Source organism: Mesocricetus auratus, unplaced genomic scaffold, assembly GCF_017639785.1.
Source record: "Mesocricetus auratus isolate SY011 unplaced genomic scaffold, BCM_Maur_2.0 Super-Scaffold_15014, whole genome shotgun sequence".
Taxonomy (NCBI): Eukaryota; Metazoa; Chordata; class Mammalia; order Rodentia; family Cricetidae; genus Mesocricetus; species Mesocricetus auratus.
In genome coordinates, this window is record NW_024429186.1 from 39,284,038 (window position 1) to 39,310,506 (window position 26,469).

Below are 26,469 nucleotides of genomic sequence, written 5' to 3' on the forward strand. Positions count from 1 at the left end.
AGTCACTGATTTCCCAGCTTCCTCCTGAATCTAAGTGTTGCCGGAGTCAGGGCTGAAGCACACTGGGATAACTGTGTCATCTTCATGCTACTGCTTCCTTTGCATCCCAGACTACAGTCCAGATGTGGATTTGACCACAGGAATAACTATTCAGTAATCTTTCTTTCCTACATTCCTCATAATCACTGCTTCTCTCTGGAAATTGGACTTGTTTCGTGTGTTCTATACAAATGAAGTGAGGCAGGGAGAATTTGCCACACTGAATTTCAATGAAGTCTCAGGAGATGAACACTATTTAATATTCTGGTTTCACTATGTACTTCTGTTACCTCTAACATTTAGAATAGGGTTCAGTAACTACATATAAAGATTAAGAGATGAAGAAATATGTGGAATAGGAAATATGAAAATAAAACAAAGGAGCTTCAAAAAAAAAGAAAGGGAGAGACAAAGGAAGAAGAGCATTTGAGCCAGCAGAAGGGCACACTGCACCATTTGCTCTGCTGCCCTAGCTGAACAAAGGGAGAATAGTCTCTAAGTTTTAGAACCTTTGCTTTTTGGTGAAACTATGACTATAAAATATTATAAAATTTACAGTAAACAGTAAACACATACAACTACTGCTATGTATTACTGTTTGAGGGGGGAAAAACAGATTCTTACCCAATAACTGGATGTTTGAAGCCAAGCTTCTTGGTGGCTTCTTCTATTTCCTTTTCCAGCCAAGGTTGTGGACGGATCAAGTATTTGACAAACTGGGACACCCACCACACTGCAGGATCACCATGGACTCTCAGGAGTCGATCTGCAAGGTCTTCTGGTACAGCCAGGGGTAAGTAAGGAGGACGAGGATGGAGACTGTCTACAATGGGGAGCTCGACCACTTGAACATTTTTGTCCTTCACTTCACCTAACAGAACATCAAAACATCATCACCACATTACACTCCTTAAACACTTACCATGCAACAGAACTCACTCAGAGTACTTGTACCATCGCAGCAACTCTAAGGAAGTATTTCACTTTATACAGAAGATCTGCTTAAGGTACCAGGAAAAAGAGCAAGAGAGATGAACATGCCTCTCAAGTCCATGGCCTTTCTAAAAATTCCTATTGTGTTGTCATATTATCATTTTATACTTCAAGTTAGAATGGTAACCAGCATCCAAAGTATGTAACAGTTATATGGTTGACAGACACAATCAGCTACCAAGTTCATGTTATTTTTTTGTTTGTTTGTTTTGTTATTCTGCTTTGGAATTATACAGTAAGTACCTCCAACTTCTAGCTTGTCATCATAGCAAATGATCCTTGCATTTCTTTTGTAACAGACACTAGAAATAACAATGGATTACGATTATAAATCAAGCCATTGTAGAAAAACAATAGACAACTAAAAATATTTTTCTTAGCTAAATTAGATGTACTATATATTTTATTATGATAGTAGCAGTAACTTGTTCCTTATTTATTTCAACAGTGAAGTTCAGAGATTAGATAATCATTTTCACAGATGGTGTTTGCTTTTGGAATTCATCTTGAATTCATCATTGTTATTTCCATCCTACTAAATTTATAATGTAATGATAAAAAATAATCCACAATTGACAGGCAGTACAGTACCCTCAGACTTTACACATTAAAGATTATTCAGTAATAACTAGAAGATCAAAATACTACACAGAAAAAAATTAATTATACCAAGTTGAAATTTTAATAGCAGAAATATTAGCATAAATATCCAAAATAATTCCAGTTAAGATGTGGTCATAATCATGGGACAATTAAGGAAATAATATACTTATAAAGAATAAACCTACAATATGTTGAAAATGTGTTCACCAGTATGAAACGTAATATCTTTCTGCATATATGTAAATATATGTTATATTATTTATTTAATATACTATATATAACATATATAAATTTTAAAATAAACTAGAACACAGCTAATAAAGCTAACTGCATTGGTATTTTAAAATCAGCTTAGTATAGCTAAAATTTATAATTTTGGTAATATTTTACTTCTCTGCTATGTAAAATCATTTCAAGATTTTGAGAACAAAGTCTCTATAAATATGACATTTGAATGAATGAACAGTAATAAAAAATGAACCATCAGCATTGCAGTTCATCTAGTATGCCAGCTAAGAAAGAACGGGACCTTTTTCAGAAGAGGGATGTGGGGAAAGAGTGTGAGGGGAGGATTGAGATGCATTTTAAATTGTACAGTGTCCCCTCAAACAAGGAAGTCATTGGTGCTTTCCCAGGTATGGAAATGATCAGGGAAGGAGAAAACCTTTATTAAAAACCAAAAACAAAACTGAGAAAGGAAGGAAGTCCCAGTGCTGGGCATAGTGCATGCTTATAATCTCAGCTCTTAGGAGGTAGAGGCAGGAGATCCTGAGTTCAAAGCCAGATGGGTTATATATAGCAAGGTGTTTTTAAATGGCATCATCATTGGGTTTAATGGAAGAAAGAAAGGAAGAAAAAAGAAATAATGATAGCAGCACTACCCGGTCTCATATATACCCATAAACATGTATACCTATACAAAAGCTGAATAAGTAGGGCCATCCTTTGTTACTCCTTCCTAACAAGGCTATTCAAAACGTTCAGCTTAAATGGCCCAAATTTCACTAATAAGAAAGCACTATCCTCTGATAGCACCAAGTCTTCAATTTATAACTAGCTTTACTGGAAACTTTCAAAATGGAATGAAAAACATATCTACACCTTCCAGCTAGAAGTATAGTCTTGCTGATTCTTTGTTCTTACCTTCATTAATTCATTATCTTGTTCAAATATTTGTGGAACTATATTCAAATATTTGAGGAACATTATAAACCAAACACTGTAGTAGCTAGAATATAAAATGATGACATACTTCACCAAGCAAAAACTACAAGACTTCCAGTTCAAAACCTCATGTAAATTGGACTGTTTACAGTTTAAGAAAAAAAATCACCATTAGCAAGTGTGCTTTCAAAAAGACTGTCTAGCAAAATATCAAAAAAGGTATTTCTACTTGCAACTACTAAGGATTAAAACTTTAGTTTCCTCAGAAATTACACACACACACACACACACACACACTCTTTAAAATATTAAGTGAATGAATTTTATAGATGTTAGCCATAATGATGAATCTACTGAAATTCAAGCCATTCTTCTAAATTTTATGTGAGTGCTCTTGTTTACTGGCAGTTCTGAGTCCAGCCAGGTTTCTATTAGAGGAAGATTACTAGAAAGGATTTATTTATTTATGAATTAGGTTTTAAAGGGTGAGAAGTGCTTTCACCTTGCATCTTTCTGCATTATATGTAATCCAGCTAAGCATAGGTTGCATGTATATGTTATGTAACTGAAGCATCCATGGATGTGAGGGTTTTGGTATTTCCTGAAGGGGACTGTACATTATTACTGACCATTGTCACTGAGCCATATATCCCTAAAGTTTTTTCTTCCAATGTAAATGAAATTTTGCCCCCTTTTCATTAACAGCTGTCCTTCCTTCTTTTCTCAGCTCCTAGACACCAACTTCTGTTGTCTCTATGAGATCAGGTTTTGTTTCTTGGTGTTTTTTCCAGATTCTATGTATACATGAGATTGATTATACAGTATCTTTCTATTTCTTGATTATTTCAGTGAAAGAATAAATTCAATAAAGTTGTAGAAATTAGTAACACTTAAAATATCGCTGATAAATTAAGAAAACAATCCTATTTAGAATAGCAAAAACCCTTTAAACAATTTGATGAAACATCAAAATACTGAAAATGATAAAACAATAATGAAAGAAACTGATAAGACAAATAAACGGATAGACCATGTACATAGGCTTGAAAAATTAATGTTAAAATATTTATAGTACCCAAAGTGATCTATTGCAATATATTCCATATCTCAATTATAAAGTCACTTTCCAAAGAAATAGAAAAATGTAATTTTTATGCAACTATTCAAATACCCTAAACAGCCAAAGTGATCCTCAAAACGAAGGGGCAGAAGCTGGAGGCATTACACCTGGATTTCATAGTGCATTATAATGCTTTTGTAATCAAGGCAGGATGGTGCTGGCATTAAAACAGACACAGTGAACAATGGCACTTAAGAGTCAACAGAAAGTTGAGTTTGGTCAAGGTCCCAAGGGCATACACAGGTTTCTTTTTAGTAAATGGCATTAAGAAAATAGAGATTAACATATAGGAAAATGAAAATGGACAAATAGACTCAAAATAAAGAAACAACAAAGCTACAAAAAGACCAAAACCAAAATAGGAAAAGCTCCACAACACTGGTCCAGATCATGATTTAATGGGTGAGACTTCCAAACCACAGGCAACAAAACCACCAAAAACACACAAATGGGATTGTAGCAAACTAAAATATTTCTGCAGAGCAAAACAAACAACTCAGTGAAGAGACAACCCAAAAATCAAGAAAAAATGTTTGCAAGCCATATAACAGATAAGAGGCTAATCTCTAAAATATACATAATCTAAACACTGAAAAGAATGAAAATAATCTGATTTAAAAATAGGCAATGGATCTAAGCAGACATTTCTAGATAGAAGTATAAATAGACAAGAATAAGGAAAATGCTCAACATCTCCAATCAACAAAAACCTCCAAATCAAAACCACATTAGGATGGTAGCAAAAACACAGATGATTAATATACATTGCCAAAATTGTGGTGAAAAAGGAACATTTATACACCAGTGGCATGTAAATCAGTGACCATTCTGAAGCAACATTTAAAATGAAAATGATTTGAGAACAGAATCTCTGATCAAACTGTTTAAATGTGATTACTTTGAAGAAAGTACAGAGTCAACCTTCAGCCAGAGGATGCTTTGTCTGGATAATCCATACAGAAGCTATCAATACTACTCATTTGTGAGCAATCAGCATCAACTAGCCTGTGTTTTCTACAATGGACTGCTTGGTTCAAACCAAACCGACAGTGATCATTATAGATGAGAGACCCGTTTTCAAGACTGCCTCTATACTATGGTTTGAATGTTAAGATCTAAACAGTGGAACAGTTCCATGACACTGGTCTGGGCATTGAAATACTAACGCCCAATATCAGTATCCTTATATAAGACATCCATTTTATGAAGCTTATTTAGCCCTTCCATCATGTGAGGACGCAGTAAAAAGATACTGTCTTAGTTACTTTTCTATTGCATGAGGAAACACTATGACTAAGGCAACTTAAAAAGAAATTGTTCACTTGGATTTACAGTTCTGGAGGGCTTGAGTTTGCAGAATGGTGGCAGAAACAGCTGAGAGCTCATCTGGAACTGCAAGCAAGTAGCAGAGTGCAATGGGAATGGCACCTGGCTTTTGAAACCCCAAAGCCCAGTTCCAGTGACATACCTCCTCCAACAAGGCCACATCTCCTCCCAAACAGGTCTGTTTGGTATATGGGGCCCATTCTTGTTCAAGCAGAACTGACAAAGTATCTACAGGATTTTGTAGTTTCCAGTAGAGTGAGATGACTCTTTAGCTTACAGTATTTTGTTACAGCAGCAGACTATGATGCACCTCTTATTAAGGACCCTGTTTTATAAGGCCATGCTTTCTGTTAAGGATACAAACTACTTACATCCCTCCTCTGGAAACATGCCTTTTTGAAAGGGATGATGTTCACAGGTAGACTCTGTAGAAAAGGTTTAAGAAGCTTAACACATACCATGAGTGAATGGATTCTGATGTTAAGGACAGAGGATTTGGGACGCCAGGTATAAATGCTACTTCCGAGATTAGCAAGATTTAGAAGAGGACTTTTTCTTTTTAAAAATACAGTATGTAGGCCAGGCAGTAGTGGTGCACACTTTTAATCCCAGCACTTGGGAGGCAGGAGCAGGAGATCTCTGGGTTCAAGTTCAACCTGGTCTACATATCGAGTTCCAGGACAGCTAGGGCTATATCATGTCTGGACTCCCCACCCCCATTACAATATGTTTATTAATTCTTTGAGAATTTAATACGATATATTTTGACCATATTCATCCACACTCCCCCTAGATCCACTCCTTACCTCCACAACCCTTTCAACTTTGTGTCCTCTTTTTTATTTTTTAAATAACCACCAAGTTTAATTTGTGCTGTCATGTACTCATGAGTATGGAGCCATCAAGTGGAGTGCGGTGAACCTTCTAGGTGCCACATCCTAAAGAAAATTGACTGTGAGAGAATACCAGGGTGTCTGCTGTAAAACAGTCTCTGCATAAAAAAGGCCTGAATGATGACAGCATCAATACATATGTCAACATGAAATGGGGAAAATCTCATGTGGTCCCACTCTTAGACAAAGGACTACAGGAAACTCATTAATGCTGAGGGAAGGAGAACTAGCTCTCTCAACTATGGGCCTCCTAATTGGTTATCTAATACAAACTGGTCAGCCCTTAAACCATAGACAAATATACAACAAAAATGGGCTCATTAGGTTTTATTTACATATTTGTGTGCGTGTGTGTGTGCGTGTGTGTGTGTGTGTGTAACATTATCAAAGAAAAAGGGATTATCATTTGAGGAGGGTCATGCAAGGAGTTGCAGGGAGGGGCTAGAGGAAGGAAAGAGAAGGGCTGAAGTAATGTAATTATATTTTAATTAAAAATGTATTTTCAAAAGCACTGTTTTATTCCCCCCCCCTTTCTCAATAAACATTTCTGGATTACTATCCCCTCAAAAAGAAGAAAAAAGAAAGCTGACTCTTCCCTCCCTCAGAAGTTATCAATAACCCCTCAATCAGGAATGGAGATATGTGAGCCCCTTCCCCTCCATCCTAGAAAGCTGTCTTGATCTTGTATAGGTAACCACAGCTGTTGTGCATTCATGAGCACAATGGTCCTGTCACATCCAAAAGACATTGCTTTTCTCTGGTCCTCCCATACCTTTGGCTCTTACAATTTTTTTCTGTATATGCTTTTTTTGCGGGGGGGGGGGGGAATAGGTTTCCACATGGTGTTTTCAAACATTCTTACTGTTAATCACACACATCCCCACCCCTCAGGAGGGGAGTCTTTCTTAAGTCATAGCTCATAAAACTGAGAATGGCCAAGGCAAGTCTTCAGAAGGCTTGAGAGAAACATGAGACATACATTTTGCTTCAGGGAAAGAGATCATCAGTTATCTTTCTAGTGGTTAGGATAGCTGTCTGCTTCCTAGATTCAAGCCTCAAAAAGTTTCTTTCACAACCTCTATAGGCAAACAGACAGAGTGAGGTCTTTATATTCCCTTCCTATTACCAGCAGTGGTAGCTTCAGTCTAATGCTTCAAGCACTAATGCCTGAAGAGTTCTCCCTCAAGGATCTCCGCTCAGGTCTTGCTCAGATCATGGCTTATAAAGCAGAAAAGCATTTCAAGGTGAGTCAGTGTGAAGCAAAGTCAGGTTTATTAAGTAAGGAGAAGTGATAGTACACATCTACATCTAAGTGTGGGGAAGAGGGAAGGAGAAGAGAGACAGGTACACAGAGGGAGGAGGGGGAGGCAGGGACAGAGAAGGAGCGGAGATCCTAAGAAAAATACATATGGCTTTTGAAGTTAAATAATTTACAGCCAGGCTCAGAAATTAAGCAAAGTTTCAAAATTAGCTAAAAACATCTAAGCTTGTTTACTTTATTTTCTGATTTTAAAGAATTCCTTCAGTATCCACTTAGGAGTATATACTGTGTACTCAAAGGATAACCAGCCTATAGTCCACAACCCCAGAGAAGCTAGGTGACAAGGAGAACCCTAAGAGACACATACATGGACCCCCTGGGAAGGGGAAATAGACAAGATCTCCTGAGAAAATTGAGAGTGGGGGTGAAGTGGGAAAGAAAGGCAGAAGAGAAGGGAGACAGGAAAGGGGAGGGGGAAGAAAACATGAGGGAAGGGGATATGAGGGAAGGACGGAGAGGAAGAGCAAGAAAAGAGACATCTTGATTGAGTAAGAAACCTGCCACTAAGGAAATTCCCAGGAATCCATGAGGATGACCCCAGCTAAGACCCCAAGCAATAGTGGAGAGGATGCCTGAACAGACCTTCCCATGTCATCAGATTGATGACTACCTGACTTATCATCATAGAACCCTCATTCAGCAACTGATGGAAGCAGATGCAGAGATCCACAGCTAAGCACTGGGCAGAGCTCCCAGGGTCCAGTTGAGGAGAGGAAGGAGTGATAATATGAGTAAAGGGGGCAAGACTATTTTGGGGATACCCACAGAAACAGCTGGCTAGAGCTAGTGGGAGCTCACTGACTCTGAACTGACAGTTGGGGAACTTGCATAGGACCAAACTAGGCTCTCTGAATGTAGGTGACAGTTGTGTGGCTCAGCTAGGGCAGTTTGTGGGGCCACTGTTAGTGGGACCAGGATTTATTCTCAGTGCTTGAACTGGCTTTTTGGAGCCCATTTTCTTTGGAGGGATTCCTTGCTCAGCCTAGATATGGGAAGAGGGCTTTGGTTCTGCATCAAAGTGATGTGCCAGACTTTGTTGACTCCCCATGGGAAGCTTTACCCTCTCTGAGGAGTGGATGGGGATAGGGGGGAAGGTGGGGAAAGCAGGAGGAGGGGAGGGAGTGGGAGTGGGAACTGGGATTGGTATATAAAATGAGAAAAGATTGTTTTAAAATAAAAAGATAAAAAAGAAAAAAAAGCAATGTTTTGGCTGTTTATATTAAATCCTTTGCTAGCTTTGTTTAAAAAAAATCCCTCTGTACTGAAACTGTAAGGAGGTATGTTGTTCAGTTTAAAGATATGAAGAGGTATGCTGATAATGCTAAACTCAAAATCACATGGAGTTTGGCTGTAAGCAAGCCATGGTTCATTTGCTGTTTTAACATTCTTGAGATGACTCTTAGAAAAAAAATTGAGTCTTTATATGGGCCCTTTTCTTGGTGATTCTCCCCACACGCCACCCAGTTGTGTAAAAATTCTTGATTCTTAGCCAGTGAGAAACATACAACAGATTGTGGTTTTCAGGGATGTCTTTTCCTCCTCATGTTACACTGATGTTCCTGTCTCATTTTTAGGAGTTACTTTGAATGGTATAGCTGCTAGATGTCATCACAGACTTCCTGCATTGTAATATCCGGAAGAGGGAGAGGAATCAAGGAAAATGTATTGCTGCAAATGCCAATTTATATGGTACCTGGTAATACACAGTGATCAAGAGTAGAAACTTTGTAATCACAAACATCGACGTTCAATCCTTTATCACTTAACAGCTGTGTTGACCTCAAATGATATATACTTAACTTCATTCTAGTTTCTTCATCGGGAAAATGATATTAGTAACATTATTTACTCATCTGTAAATTAGAACAGTAATGGTTATTATTATCAATGATATATTATCAAGTTGTTTTAAGAATGAAATTAGATGAAAGACATAGAAAGCTAAACGGTAGGGACTGGAGAGATGGCTTAGTAAGTAAAGAGCTTGCTGGGAAAATATGAGGATCTAAGTTCAGATCTAGGTAAAAACTGTACACAGCATACACCTGCAGTACTGGGGTGGCAGAAACATAAGGATCTGAGGCTTGTTACTGAGCTAATCTAGATGAACCAGTTGTAGGTTCAATGAAAGGCTTGGTCTCAAAAAAAAAAAGATGGAGAAAAATCAAGGTAGGCATCTGATATTGACCTCTGGTTAGTAAATGCAGGTATACACCTTGCATACACATACAAAAAAGCTAAACACAATACCAAATGCAGAGGCATTCTTAAAACATTATTTATCTTGGAGCCAATTCTGCTGAAAAATTCTCAAGAAGCAACTACAGTTTGGTCCAGAAAAGACAACCTGCCAAAATATACCCTCTGAAAAATACATGGCAGTGCTCTCATTTCAGTGACTGCTTTATACCCAAGGCATGTCTTATTCATGCTGTTTACCTCAGACAATAAAACAGTATGCAGCTTTTATCCTTTCGAAATATTTCAACAAATGATCAAACTAAACAGTAGGGACTTCTGCAATTTAAATATTAGGAAATTTGATGTTACTACCCAACTTGACCAAAACTCAGAAACTGCTAGTTGTCTATGAGAAATTCTGTTCATATTTCAGTAAGGATTTTTTTTATGTTTAACTTGAGTTTACAAAGACTATACAGATTTCTGGGATTTTCTTCAAGAGCATATGTCCAAATCCAACAGATTACATTCTTACTAAACTGAGACTTGATAGAGAAGTCAAGAATAACAGATCAAATCTGAACACTAGCTATAGTGAGACCTCTAACTGTATAGAGAGCCCTTAAAATTTTTATTTGAATAAAAATATGGCTGTTTACAAAAATAAATAAAAAACAAAAAGTATGAGGTCTATTCTTTGGTATTATAACAATGACAACATAAATATTTATATTTGGGTTTAATGACAGAGATCCCATCTCATTTAAAATACAGAAGATAAGCTATTAACAAGTCAACACCTGGTCTACTTTTGTTTTGTTTTCCAACCATGTCAGTGGATAGAGATTGTTTTTTGAACAAAAATAAGACACTGTCACCTGCCATATGAATTCTATCTCTGCTGTACTTAGGCAGCAACTTAAAAAACTATTGTCATTGTCAATATGAAGGCTTCAACTAATCGAGGGAAAAGCTCTAAATTCAATCACATGAATTGCAGCACAGTGTTGGCAACATTCTAAAGACAGCATATCACACCCTGGGAATGACTGAGCTGTTTACTAGCAACAGAAATGCCTTGTAAAGGCAACTGGACTCCAGACCTCAATGTCATTCTAGACTAGAAACTTAAAGAGCAGTTGTCAGAAAACATATTCTATCTTGTGGGTTTAGAATTTAGGTGGACAGGACAATGTTAAAAGAGAAAGACCAAGGAGGTTTGTCTGACCATGACACTTAACAGAAGGCTCACTGTGGTCATTTTGAATTTCTGAAATAAATTTGCTAATTCTATAGATACCTAGAAAGATATAGAAATATCATTGCCCAGAGGTTGCTAGTCTAACGTCTACTTACAAAATGGATCCTGTCAGACTGATGAGATGGCTTAGTGGGTAAAGTCATATGCCACCAAGCCTGATGACTTAAGTTTTATTTCCAGGATTCATATGGTAGAAGGGGAGACTGACTTCTGTAAGTTGTCCTCTGACCTCCACACTCATGTAACGGCACAAGTGAGCAATGGCACAGCAATGACGGTGAGTTTGTGTACACATTAGACAAATAAATAATGAAATAACTAAACAGATGCAACAAAAAAGTTTAAAAGCATGCTGCCAACAATCTTTCATGGCTTATAAAGCTTTGGTTGGTTGTTCTATTTTGTTTTTAAGTAAGTTAGTACTTTCTCTTATTTTGATCCTTCCAGTCCCAAGGGTTCCAAAGACCCTAAGGCAGCTTCTCTCATTGGCAGGACAAGAAAATAGAGGAGCAGGTGCCTAGGAGGACAAGGGTCTTTGCTCATTAAATGTACCAGACTCAAATTCTAACCTTCTTTTTCTCACAGAAAGTTAGTTATACATTATTCCTTTACTATCTGTTATATCTCTGTGCAGTGTGCAGCCTCAAGAAAGGACCCAAAGGAAACTAACTTCTTTGAAACCATTGGAAAAGGTGACTAGAGTAAGCAGGCATACCATCAGAATTTAGTGTGGCATTGTTGGTTGGAAAGCTGAAGTTCTTTGTGGGAATTTTAAAGTTGCTTCCATGATTAATACACTTGGAGAATTGCCAATGAGATGTGTCATGATTGGTTTAAGTCATTTACAGTTTTTGTGCAGAATTATCTTCTGATTATGTTGAATCATATTGTTGAATTTCAGACCTAATGATAGTGTAAAGGCCAATCCTAATGCCCTAAGAGTCAAGAATCGTAACTAGAGTGGCCAAGGACAGTTCCAATGGTAAATGTTTGTCTTGAAAGCATAACATCTGAGTTTAATCTTGTAATTCTAGTGCTAGGGAGGGGGACAGACAGATTACTGGGGTTTGTTGGCTTGCAGCCTCATCTACTAGGTAAGTACCAGTCTAGTCACAGACCATACTCCCCCACCACACCCAAAAGTGATGGCATTGGAGGAATAGCTGAGATGGTTGTGTTCTAACTTCCACATGCACCCACAGAATTTTAACTAGAAATTCTAAGCACAATACAAGAGAAGAAAATAAAAGTATATGTTGAGAAAGTAAATATAAAAAAATCAGGCAAGTATTGTGTGGCATAGACCAGAGGATAACTTAGTACAGCATTTAGCTCCAATGTTGTACAAAGTACTGATGAAATAGCCATGCATCTTATCCTACTAAAACAAAGACTAGAGAAGAAAATCTCCTTAAAGCGTGCACTACTCTAATATGTGGAGTACCAAAAACTCCAGTTATCACTTTCATCTTAGACGCCTGTGTCATGTTAGACTGTAGAAAACATCTGCTTTCCCAGCTGCCTCAGCTTCCACTGTGATAACAAGCTGAGATGTTGGACACGGCCTCATGTGCCAACAACTGCTATTGCCACTACTGTTACTGACATGGTATAAATCACTGACTCTCCCTGGATTCAGCAACATCTTTAGACAGAGAGCTAACATGTTACAATCAGTGCAATAAACTGTCATAGCTGGGACAATTTCTGTAAAGATATTGCTCAAAGATGAGCATCTTTTTTTTTTGTTTATTGGGGAATGTGTAGGGGATATCCACACAAGAATAAAAAGAGCTACCAAGCAAAATTCCCCAAGACTTAACTAACAGATTAGAAAGTAAAAGAAGGAAGGACATCATGTAGAAAATAGGGCAAGCAGGGCATTTCTGGTACTGTGGGAAGCAGGTTTTGGTTTGTCACTGCTTTAACATTTATAAGGTAATTGCAATTATATAACTTGATAATTATATTTCTCATGAAATTTCTAATTAAGTTGAAAATATGGGGCCCTGTCAGCATAACTTACTTTAGAACCTGGGCAAGAACCTTCCCTCCATGGCAGTTTTTCCCTCTTTACAGCATGCTGTTCAACCTGGAGATACTTAACTATTAACAGGCCCCCAAGTCTTAGCTGGCTTATCTCAAAGACATGTAACACTACTACCTTCATCTCAAGTATAAGATAACACTAGGGATTAGAGTCCAAAGCTAGTTCTCTCCAAATGCTTTGTTCCTTCTCAATGACACAATTTCTTCCTTGTTATTTCAACAACTACCACTGCTCCAGGGACATAATAAGCACAGCATAGATGCTTAATTGCAGGAATGAATTATTTTAATCATATATAAGTAGTGTATTTAACAGGGACCCCCACAGTCTGATGTAGGAAACAATCATTTGGCTATAAGAGCCTACCATCAGCATCACAATCTCAGAGTTACATGTACATTTTGAGGCTTTGGAATGTTATCAGTTTTGCCAATTTTTAAGATGCAAAACAGTCAACACCACTCAGGTTCTGCCTTTATACCTTTACCAGTTTCTAGATAACAGCGCAACACCTTGAATACTTGGAGAAGTGTATATAGTATTTACAAAGCCAACTAGGTATTGTTGTCTTCACTCACTATTTCAGAAAACAGGAATCCTGCCTTAGATCCAGCAAGTATTTCATTAAACATGATATCTACATAGCACGTGACAAGAAAAATTATTCTTGTTTTTTGTCAATTTTGTTATGTCACTGTGCATTTGAGGGAGCTGGACACAATTCCCCACGGAAAAAAGTCACCTTTGAGAGTGATGAGTAGAAAATAGAGCTTAATTACCAAATAGTATCAGACGCTATGATTAGTTTTTCCATGAAGCACAGAGCCAGAAGACATTACTTTGCTCATGTGTTATTACTAAAACATTATTTGCATTCAGAATTTTGTGAGTTTCACACTGGGTTTTAACTCAAAGTATATAAATGAAATCACTTAGAATAATTTTACTTTGAAAATTTCTATATATCATAATAGAGAACATAAAAATAAATGAAGCATTTCATTTAAAACTTATTTTCGTATTCCTTTTATTACTATTTGTCGTATAAGTACCGCGCTAACCGATTGCGCCACTGGAGCACTTACTATTTGTGATCATTATATCACTATAATAAAATATACAGTACTTTGTTCAGTTCCAGAAAATTTTCATGAATTATAACTCAATTTATACTTAAGAGTCCTTCGTACTCTTTAACAGCCTCTGCCTATTAGGGTTTTATCAAGACTCACCTATGTGAGGGTAATGAAAGATACAACTATGGCTCCCTAAAGTCCCAGAAATTGCTTTAGAATGCCCTTCCTCTTACCAACACGTCAACAGGACTGAGAAAGAATAACAAAGAACATGAGCTAAAAGAACTTAAAGGTGTCTCTAAGAAAGTTTAGGACAACAGATCACTAAAGGAAACTTCTGCAGCTGAGTCCACAGTGAACACTAAACATAGCTTGACTTCCAATCAAATAAACATAAAACCTTATGCTAAAAGCCCATTTCCTTCTGTGTCTTTTTTATCCAGCTACATGATACCTAGCTTTCATCAAAAGCCTATGCTAAAAGACATAAAAATAATATAGTCTGAGAGACAAAGAAACCATCAGAACCTAACTCAGACATGGCAGAGACTTTGGGAGAAATAAGTTTAGAAATATACAAATAACTATGATTAATATCTTAAGAACTTTAATGGAAAAAGTGGACAACAAGCAGGAGCAGATGAGTAGCATAGATGGAGATAAAAACCCTGAAAAAATGAAAATGAAATGGAGGCAAACAAAGGCATTGTAACTGAAATGGCAGCAACTCTGAATGACCTCATCAGATCAGATAGGATTAGACATGACCCAGTAAAAAAAGAATGTGCTTAACAATATGGCAATATACTTACAAAACTGAATGAAAGAATGCAATGGGATTTCAAGAAATAAGCGAGGCATGGTAGCATATGCCCGTAACCCAGCATTTGGGAGCTTGACAGGAAGACTGTGAATTCAAGGCCAGTATGGCCTGTCCAAGAACTGCGGAACAATTACAAAAAGTGTATTACATGTAATAGAAATACAAAATGAGAGAAAGGAAGAGAATATTTGAAATTATAATCCTGAAGATTTTCTAAAATCAATGGCTGATACGAAACTGTAAACCCATAAAGATCTGAAACCACCAAGCAAAGTATACATTTAAAAAATAAAATGATCTAGTTAGGTCTGGTGATAAATGCTGTAATTCTAGCATTTTGGTTGATTGGTTCTTTGATTCTTTCTTTCTTTATACAGAGTCTCACTATGTAGTTCAGGCTGGCTCTGAACTCACAGAGATCCTCATGTTCCTGTCTCTTTAGTGCTAACACTAGGTGTGAATCACCACACCCAGGCAATCCTAGCATTTTGAAGGAACTCAAATTCAGGGACAGTCTGGGTTACACAGCAAGCCGGCCTGATCTATAAGTAAACACAAAACTCCAAACAAACCAAACATGATATATCCAGGAATAGTAATACTAATCAACATCCCCCAGAATATCATACCAAAGCAGAAGAAAATCAAAGAAAAGGTTAAAAAAAAAATCCAGGGCGTGTGGAAACCTTACTTACAGATGAGCAAGGATATCTTTCAGAAACTATTCAATCAAGAAAGGACTGAAGGTTCAAAGAATAAAACCACTCATTTAGAATTCTGTGTTCAACAATGGACATGGTGGTATAACTACACCGTCACCGTAGAAATTAGGAGACTGAATGAGGAGGAGTGCAAAGCTGTCAGAGCTGAGAGGATGGAGAACAGGGGAGAGGTAGAGATGAAGAAGGGGAGAGAGGTAGATGGGGGCAGAGATGGAGACAGGGAAGGAGATACAGAGATATCAGTGAAAGTTGCCTCCAGAAGTTAGGGAGATGTACAGAGCTGTACCCATGAAAGCTCAACAGTATGGCTACCTATCATGGTAACAATGCTAGCCAACAGGCCAACATGGATGAGAAAAATCTTACAAGCAACAAGCCTCCACCTCTGCCAGATGAAGATAATGAATGGATGCCGAAAGAGAGAGAATCAGTCTTCTGGGGTCCACCCCTGATTAGCCCAAAGCACATATACATATAAATAACACTAAATGGACTCAAAAGGTTATATTATATATACATATGTGTGCAAATGTGTGTGTAACAATAAAATCAAAGAAGAAGAGGTCATGAATTTCGGGGTGTGTGACATTGTAGGAAATGGAGAAGGAAGGATGAAATCATGAAAATATAGAACTAACATAAATTCTAAAAACTAATAAAAATAATTTCAGAAAAAAATTAAGGGGATTTTATTGCCAGCTTTAAGGAAGAGGGAAAAGAAAGATAAACTCAGAGATGTACAGTAGAGTGCTCTAGACTGGCCCCAAACTCTATATAACTGAAGATGACCTTGAACTTCTGATCCTCCAGTTTCTATGTTTCTTCTTTTCTGGGATTACAAATATGCTCCACAGCCGGGCGGTGGTGGCGCACGCCTTTAATCCCAGCACTCGGGAGGCAGAGGCAGGCGGATCTCTGTGAGTTCGAGGCCAGGCTGGACCAACAGCCTCCAAAACAATACAGAGAAACCCTGTCTCGTAAAAAAACAAAACAAAACAAACAAACAAACAAAAAAACAAGTATGCTCCACAATGGCAGACTTACACAATGTCAAGGATCAAAACTAGGGCTTTGTGAAAGCTAGGCAAGCACCTTACTTGCTGACCTATATACTCCTGTCCTTATCTTCCAATAAATTTGTTCAGAAAGTACAATGGATGATAACAATATTACAAGAATTGGGAGAATATAATTGGAAATACTCTGATTATAAAGTGGTAGTGATAGTCAAGAAAAGATATATTATTTGAAAGTGAACCTAAATTAGTTATAAACATATATTACAAACTCTAGAGTATTGCTTTAAAAAAGTATGACTGATATGCTAAGGCAGAGAAAAAATGTAATCTTTATATAAAAAACGAGGCAGAAAAACAGAAAAGGTAAAAAAAAAACAACAACAAAGAACTAGGGCCACAAATAGAAACATAGCATAGACTCTATTATGTATGTTTATGGATTCAGCCTGCCAAGACTATAGCCATCTTGACTTGTAACTGCTATGTTTGCTCCTAAGGAGTTCTGGTCTGTTTTCCATGCATAGTTTCCACAGTACATAGCCACAGACAAAACCATCAGAGTAATTAATATATGGATGCTAATGATTACACCTGAGAACAAGGAATGTGCCTGATTCATTCATATATATCAGGTATATTCTGGCTTGGATGAAGTCATGTTTGCCCTTATTTTTGTTTTTTGTTTTTTTATGAGACAGGGTTTCTCTGTATTGTTTTGGAGGCTGTCGGTCCAGCCCAGCCTCGAACTCACAGAGATCTGCCTGCCTCTGCCTCCCGAGTGCTGGGATTAAAGGCGTGCGCCACCACCGCCCAGCCTCATGTTTGCCCTTATATAGTCCTATATTTCTGACTAAAATCATGGAGATCCACCTAATCCTGATACCATTCAGGGCCATGCTTCTGTCAATTAATTCCCAGTCAGTTACTCTGCAATCTTGAATCTATCTTCAGGCTTATGGTATCTGGGGTTGGTTCTCATATAATAAGACTAAGTTGTTCTGGGAAACCAAGTATGTCAATAATCACTTTAAGTGTCAGCAGTTTCTGAATGAAGATCGAGGAGTGGATGGGGGGGTGTTGAAGGGAGATGGAGAGAAAGAATGGGGAGGAGAGGAAACTGTGGTTGGTATGTAAAATAAATTTTAAAGATGATGAATAACAATATATATGTAACAATATTCCAATTTAAAAGACAGAGACTATCCAAGATTTTTCCCTTTTTTTGGGCATGGGGTGGGGGAATCTCAAGTACATGTTGTCTATAAGAAACTTATTTCAAATATGAAGACATATTGGTTAAAAGTAAAAGGAGTGGACTACCCCCAAACCATGCTAACTCCAATGGAAAGAAAACTAAAGTAGCTTTATGAATTTCAGGCAAAATAGATTTCCAAGCAAGGAAAATAATAAGCAGTGAAATTGGAGGAAAAATTATAAAATGAAATGGTTGACGCCAAAGAAGATACATTTTCTATAAAACCTATGTCCCTACAAGCAGAATGACAATTTGATTTACAAATTGATAGAACTGAAAGGAAAAACACATAATTCCATTATTACACTTGTAGATTTCAATGCCTACTTATCACTGAAAGAACCAGCCGGTAGAAGAAATGAATAAATATAAACTGGAACCAATTTGACATTTCCTGGATGCTTTATCCAGACTGCAGAATACCCAGTTTTCTCAAGTTCATAGAAGACCATCTCACCAACAAGGACCACATTCTGATTGTAGAACACATCTTAACAAATTTAAGAGAATGAGCATTGTACTGAGTATGACTTCAGATCCCAATACAATTAAACTATTAAAATTAACTCTATTAATAATGGATTTGATGTAAAAATATCTCAAATATTAATAGGCCCAACCCAGCTCTATTATAATAATGTGTTTCTTGTTACTCCAGTATTATACTCATATTGAACATATTATTTCTAAAAGACAGATCAAGAGCAGGTATCAGGCTAGAGTTTGAATTTCACAAGTAAGCTTTATGTTAAATAAGAATGCATTTGGAAATGTAACTGAAGAAAACCAGACACCAAGTGTCAGGTCCCTAAGAAACCTGGGACAAGATTCACTCACTCAGTACCTGTGGCTCCTCCTAGCATTTTTCATCCCTACCCTAAACCATTCACTCTAGCTTAGAGACTGGGCTTCACTTTCTTTACCACAGCTTCTCTTTCCTACACAAACCTGCCATTTTAGCCAAGTGCCCTGATGTTCCTCAGCTCATTTCTTGGTCACTTGATCCATTCTCTCTTCACTTCCTCTCTAACCCTTCCCCTCCTCTGAAGGTATGGTTCACTCTGGACACTTCCAGATGCCTCTACCCGAAATCTCCCTCTTTATTTACAATAAAGCCCTTTCCCTCAACCATACCCAGGAGTGACCATGACTGCATTTTCATTCATCAAGGGCAAAGAGCATTTAATAGCTTGTGATGCTAAATAAAGCCATTTGCCCAAAGGGCACAAGCTCACTGATGATTAACATCCTTTAACAAAACCTCAAAGGCTCTATTTTCTAGGTGCCCTGGTCCACTGAGTGGTCTGTGGCCTCTTGCTCATCAGTATGGTAAGCTGGTATTAAGTAATGACAGCATAGAAATGAATCAGACAAAACAAGGAAGAATAACTTTTCAATATTTATTCAGTTTAAATTATATACAATTGTATCACTTTTAATTAATTCTGAAGAGATCTGACTATATTGTTCTTTGTGTTCTATGCAAAGACTACAGAGGAAAAGCAAATTCTTTCACTTGGTACTAGCAGAGAAAACTGTCCAAATCTCTTATTTTAATTGGGATGCTCTGTGGCAGACAGTGAAAATATGTTGTCTCATAATTTTACTGACAAGAGACTGAGAAAAATAACAAGTTACGAAAAACTGAGCTGTTGAACTACAGAAAGGAGGAATGGCAGATGCAAAAGCAATGGTCTATAAAAAGACTGAACAGTTTTTCTATGTCTTTTACTTGTGAACCTTAATATAAAATAATAATTGATTAACTTAAGTTGAGCATAACTTGATAACAATATAGTAGTAAAAATAAAACCTACCATCTTTAAAATGATAATTTGCTCTTAACAGCAGATAAATCTATCAAAACACAGCTCTGTAAAACCATTTCTTTGTCTAGTATGTTTGAGAAATGAATGACATAACTAGATAAAGGCTGCAGTATGGATTTTAGTAACAACTCAAAAGGCTGCATTCAAATATTCCTAGAATGATTCTTTTCGTTCATTTCTTTAATCATCTCAGCATGCCCTTAAGACACAGGGGGATTTCATTTTAACAACACAGAACTGCAACATGCTCTTTAAAAAATGCTAAGGCAAATATATTACTTTATGGATTTTTTTATATGGATCTGTGACTACTACTGTTTTTAATACCACTACACATACAATTTGGCCACTAAAATGGTTCAGGAATAAGTGCTGATAAATAGTTATGGGCACATTACAATCACTATAATAAAACATATTTGTCTTTTGTGAAACACAACTGTAAATGCTATCAAATATACATTTGAATATACAATCAATGGTAAACAAAATTTCTGCCCCAATATAAAACATAGAAACAAGAATTACAACTTATCACTAATACATATTCTTTCCAAGCTAAGAAAAAGTGTTCAAAGAATAGATTTCACTTAATGAAAAGCATTTAATTTAAAATATATATCCCCAGGAGAACAGGGAAGAGTGATCTGCTCACATACACATTAATTAGCTCAATGATTATATATTAATATTAATGATATTCAGAAAATGAAATAGCTTACAGCTATTATCAGGCTTTTAAAAATGTTATAAACATAGACATAATAACATTTATGATGCATACAATAGATGCCAGTCTGCATAAACTATAAGATTAGGTCATCTTTTTGCCCTGTCTACTTTTATTTTTGATGTTTGGAGTATTTTTCAATCAACAAATGATAATTCATCCTTTTATTGCCTTGAGAATAAAATAATACTTCAAAATACAAACATTTAGTTAACTGTCACATTCTAATCTGCATAAGAGGACGATATCTAGTAATGTAAATTGGTTTAAGTGTGTGCTAGGGATTGAGCTAGGGCCTTGCACATGCCAAACAGGCATTCACTCTGCCACAGACCTATACTTCTATCTCTTTCTAACGTAATACAGTACTCAACCTATGTGCTAATTTTAGGAACTACACATCTTTTGAATTTATATTCAATATACCTTAGGCAGCACTTATAGCTAGGGCTGGAGTAATAAGAATGCCAATCCTGCATCATTTCCTCAATTCAGTTAAAAAATTCCCCCCAAAGAAGTGCTATATTAACTTGAGCACTTTTGGCAATATCTTTCAGAAGCAAGACTGCACTGTTTGGCACAATAACTGCATATGTATTATAAAACTGCAAGCAGAATAACCACAAGTAAGAACCAAAAAAATTATAATAGTGTAAACAGCAGTTAAGAATGGATACAAATTCAAGGATTATTTAATTAAAACACCATCATTTTCATACATACACAACTAAAAATACTTGCATTCAGATTGGTGCAATAGGGGCACCAATAGGAGTAACTAATCACTTTTTAAAAATTAAATTTAAAGCCTATTCCATGAGGTAGAAACCAAACATAACACTACTGAAGTGGCCTAGAATCATAAACTAGATAGGTCATGAACCGAGGGGAATATTTACTACTATTATTCTACTAAAGGAACATAGCAATGACATATTGATAGCTGCTAAGGACATACTGCTTCACCCACAGATCAGTGCATTTGCTCAACTCTTAGCAGAGAAGCTTCTTGAAGTGGGTGGGAATTAGTACAGGGACTCACAACTGAACAATGTGCAGAGACTGGGAGACTCTGGTGCTCTTATCCCTACATGGGATGCCTTTTCAAACCCTCTCCTCAAGGCTCGGGCATCTATGCAGAAGAGGAAGAGGTGGTAAGATTACAAAGAACCAGAGTTAGTGGAGGACTCTAAGGAAACAACACATTCCAGACAAAATAGGACTGAAACACAAGAACTCACAGAGACTATGACAGCACACCTAAATCCCACACAAGTTCAAACCAAAGTCCCAGCCCTGAGAAGGGAAGGAAGACACAAAGTACCACCTATCCCAGAGGCTATTTGAGATTCATACCTGCTGGGAAAGGAAAATCAATTTTCTCCAATGGAGTGTCACTGGGTATATCAAACACACTTCAGGGTAGGCTCCATGCCCAGGAATAGTTAGCCAACACAAAATGGATTCCATGGTTTTATATGTGCATGCTTTTGTTTTGTTATTATATATTTTTTAATTTTACTGATTTTTTTTAAAGTTTGTTTTTTTCTTCCTTTTTTAGAGTAAGAGAGAACATGGAATTGGTTGGTAGTTAGGAAGAGGGGAAAGAATATGATCAAGATACAGTGTATGAAATATATGAGAGAGTGAGAATGTGGGTTGGGTAAGGAGAGAGGGGAAAATATGATCAAAATATATTGTATGAAACAATTTTAAATAAAAATTACTTAAATTCAAATATATTCTATCAGATTTTTTGGTTTTACTTGAAAAATGCAATATAATTAGCTATCAAAACAGGGTTTTCAGTCACATCTGACTAAAGGCTAAACCAAGAAGCAGATGGTTTAAATCTCTCTTCTGTGCAATTCACCAAATTAGAGACTGAAGAAAAAATAATTCCCAGTTCTGATATTTTGGAACCCCTTCTAAGCAAGATGTGACAGGCACCTGGCCATTTTGTCATTATCTGTCAAGCACTCCAAGTGAGTAGGATTCCACCCCTAACATTTCTTGCCATTTTAACAACCCTGCCAAAAGCCATTTAAACATGCCATTTCTGACTTTTCTAGCTAGAATGGGTACACTTTCCCCCATCCTTTTGAGTCTTGCATATGATTTTACACCATAAACCACATTTGGTTCATGAGATAGACTTTTTAAATGTGTGAGTTCATTTCCTGCTTAGACTGGGAGTTTTCTGAGTATAGGAAGTTCAATCATTAACTGTTTTGGGGACATGCAGCAAATATTTGATGCCTATAGGCTGTATATATCCCTGTTGTTGCTGTTTAAAACAACCCTTTAAAAATGCAGCAGGCTGAGACTTCTGAAAATGATCACATGCTGATTTTTGGTTCATTAAAGATCAAATGGATTGGGCTTCTGTATCTTAGTAGCAGCAGCACCTCTGGCAGTTAACTCATTTACATGAAATGTGAGCAGTACAGGTCATGGTGGGTATCAGTGAGAGAGTGTGCAGAGTTCTTGGCAGTCTAGTTAGTGAGGCTCACGAGATCTAGTTACTGCTGTATGTACTGTTTCCACAGTACATCAGCTGAGCAGCATGTAAGTTAAGCATTCAGCAAGTGTTACAGAATTGGAGATGCACACATTGTTTTGGGATGGCAATTGCTAGATTGCCCAAGCAGGCCTTGAACTCATAGTTTTCTTGTTTCAGCCTCTCAAATACCCAGCTGGAAGGAAAAGCCAGGGTGCGTAACAGGTTAGGTGAGGATAAGGGAAAATCAAAAGACCTTAGATGCAACGTCTATCTGGTGTCTCATAAAGCCAACTACCTCTGAGCCTCCCTGCAGGATGTCTAATCTGTGCCTCACACTGCATATGCACAGAGGCCGACCATCAATCTGTTCACCAGGTGACCTCTCTCCTGTAGGAAGCCCAATCTGGTTCTAAGGCTGACCTTGGTCTTATATAATGATTTGTAAAGTTAAGTATTCTATTTTTTGGACTGGTATTGAGTCCTCCTTAAATGTTCAGTTTACCGGTGAAGACATCTAGACCTGAAATTTTATGGAAGTTTTAAGTTGTAAGTTAAATTTATTTTCCTTCCTCCTCTACTTCCCCCAAGGTCCATCCATGTTGCCCAGGCCAGCCAAGAACATGTTCTCTTAGGTCCTTCTGTCCAGCTCATCCTAGTGCGAATCTTGGAGTTTCTGTTATAGAATTGTTTGTTTTTCTTTTTATTGCTGGGGATGGGCCCTAGGAGCTGTTTATACTAGGCACTGAGCTACAGATCTGGGCCCAAATTCAATTTCTTTAGTGAAGGTTATCTATTTTTTTTAAGTAAGTCTTGATAATTTTCTGTTAAGCCTGATACCGTGAATCACACCTGTTAGCACTGAATAATTTGTAGTCATATAAATGTTCATGATCTTTGTTGCTGGGTGCATTAAAGTTACTTGGAAACAAACATTAAATAAGTTGAAGATTTTCAAAGAGACTCACATAACTGAATAACCTTATTTAGTTAATAAAAACCCCTAAATTAATATTTTCAGCTTAATTATTTGTAGCTTTGCTGGAAATATTAGAAATAAGAATCTTAAAACAGGTTTTTAATATTAGAACTATTTAAACCAATACATATATGTGAATATAAAATTCCATGATGAATTAAAGCTCATCACAAAATATCACACAAATTAGTTCTAGTGGAATGTTATAAATAAGGGCATATTTTGAAATATTTTAATGCATATTACCTTATTTGATCCTTATCAGAAACCCAGGAACATACAGTATGAATTTATTTTCTTTACCTGATAGATTTAGAAGGGATTTAAAGGTTAGGGTTGTAGCTTTGTGGTAGAGTGCTTGCTTAGTGTGTATAGTTACTAGACTGAGATGGGGGAGGGAAATAGCAGGGAGGGGTAGAGAGGGAGAGGGAAGGGAAAAAAGAGGAAATGAACACAAGCTTGCTTCTAATAAATAAATTTGTAGGTAAACTAGTGAGATAAGGATTACAACAGTATTTTGAGAAATGAGTGTATGTAAAGGGGCTAATTTATTATACTCTTAATGTTTCTGGATATTGACCTGACATGGAAGACTTAAACGATAAATCCCTAATTGTTTTTGGCAATTATTTTAATGGAAGTATGGAAACTAGATTAAAAGAAAAAGGAATGGATTCTAAAAGTAAGAGACATTGAAGCAATTGTTCCATATAGGGACTAAGTATATGTTGACAAGTTCATGAAATGCACAATACTTACTATGACCTAGCTGTAGCACTACTAGACATATGCACTTTACACTCAACGTTGCAAAGTACTTGAAGACTAGAAAAGATGAAGCATAGACAAAAATAGAACAAACAGAATGGAGAAAACAGAAACAGACCCTTTATTACACTGTTGAGCAATCTTTAAAAACAGCTATGATAACACAGTAGAGGCTAAAGATGTTTAGTAGATAAGGTTGGAACAACTGGAGAAGAATACAAAGTAACCACTCTAAAGATCTTGCTTAATCCTTATCTTGCTTATGTTAAATGAGAAATAATACAAGAGGGATGATGGCTATATAACATCTAAAATTGATACTTCTGGAAGAAAACAGGAGAATGTTTGAGGCATTGAGTTATTTGCAAATGTCAGATCATGGGAATTCTTATGATCATGCAAGTCAATACCTTCTAATATGTTTTTTTAAACACACAAATACCTTTTGATTCTTTATCTCTGGAGAACCCTGACTCATATAGAAGGTCACAAGGTCTCTTACCTTTACTCTGACACAGTAGTGTGAAAACAGCCATAGGTAGTCTTAACAAATGGACAACGTGCTGTAATAAAGTCTTATTTTAAAAGGTAAGTAAGGGGTTTTGTTTCATCTGAGGACTATAGTTTGTCAACCTAATTTTCAGAGCAAAATATTTTATATGTAACATAGTGCCATAAAGACTGGTGACTTTACCATATCGCAGACCCATTAAAGTGAAACTATGGGTAATAAAATACATTTTATATGATATGAACAAGTTTAATAAGCACTAACCTAGGAAAACCAACATATTAATTATATATGTAAATGGAATCATTCCTGAGGATAACTACTAATCATTGTTTGTAATAGCAAAGGCTTGAGATGTAAATGTCTACCATAGAGGCAATACACAAGCTAACACTTGTACAACAAAATACAATAGTAGGAGGAACAAAACTCCACTTTTTAATTCATGAGTAACAGGTGCCTCTAAGATTCATGGTAGGCAATAAAACAGCAATATTTCACTGAAATAAAAATATCATGTTACTTTAAAAATGTACATATCAGGTTGTTAATTCAATCTAGTTCTTAGACATTTCCAAGGGGTGTAGATGGAGCACTCTCTAGAGTAGGGGAGAATGACCCTCATGTGGAATGAGGGAATCTAAAGAGCCAAAGTTTTTTTTTTCTTTGGGGATAAGTAAGTAGAATGCTTATCTTCATTTTCACTTTGTTCCTCTCTTATAATTTTCCTTGTCTCCCCACTACCACAAATTATGCATCAAGTTTCCCACATATGGGAAAAATCACAGGGCTCAGTACATCTAGAGTGTAATGCATGAGCCTCGCCCTGGGAAAGCCTCTTTTGTAATCATGGTGACTCCTTTGCTAGGTAAGTATATCATTTCCTCTTTTTCCATATTGTTTTTTAAAATCCATCAAATACTTCTGAATTTTGCTAATGTTGTTTGCTAATCCTTTTCAAAAGAAGTCTCGCTTAAATCCTAATATCTTATTATGCAATAATTGTTAATTTGTTCCTATAAAACTGAAGTAGTAATCATAGCATAAGAGGAATCTTGAAATTTGCAGGTAAATGGATGGCACTAGAAGAAACCATCCTGAGTAAGGTAACCCAGTCACAAAAAGACAAACATGGTATGTATTCACTCATATATGGATTTTAGATATGGATCAGGATAGTGCCAGTCTGCACTTCCACTGACAGAGAGTCTGGGAAACAGGAAAGAACCTAAGAGAGATATGCATGGTACCCAGAGAAGAGGAATGAGGCAAGATCTCCTGAGTAGATTGGAAACACGGAGAGGGG

General features: G+C 36.7%; 1 protein-coding gene and 1 pseudogene across 2 annotated transcripts in view; both read right to left on the reverse strand.

Annotated features, from left to right (window-relative positions):
* Positions 1–26,469, reverse strand: part of Fut8 (fucosyltransferase 8) — a 215,279-nt gene that overhangs the window by 24,285 nt on the left and 164,525 nt on the right. For both annotated transcript variants that reach the window (XM_013115426.3, XM_040742877.1), the window contains one exon: positions 664–910. In XM_013115426.3, coding sequence (XP_012970880.1) covers positions 664–910 — 247 coding nt within the window. The remainder of the gene's footprint in view (positions 1–663; positions 911–26,469) is intronic.
* On the reverse strand, positions 25,894–26,039 carry LOC121139638 (annotated as a pseudogene).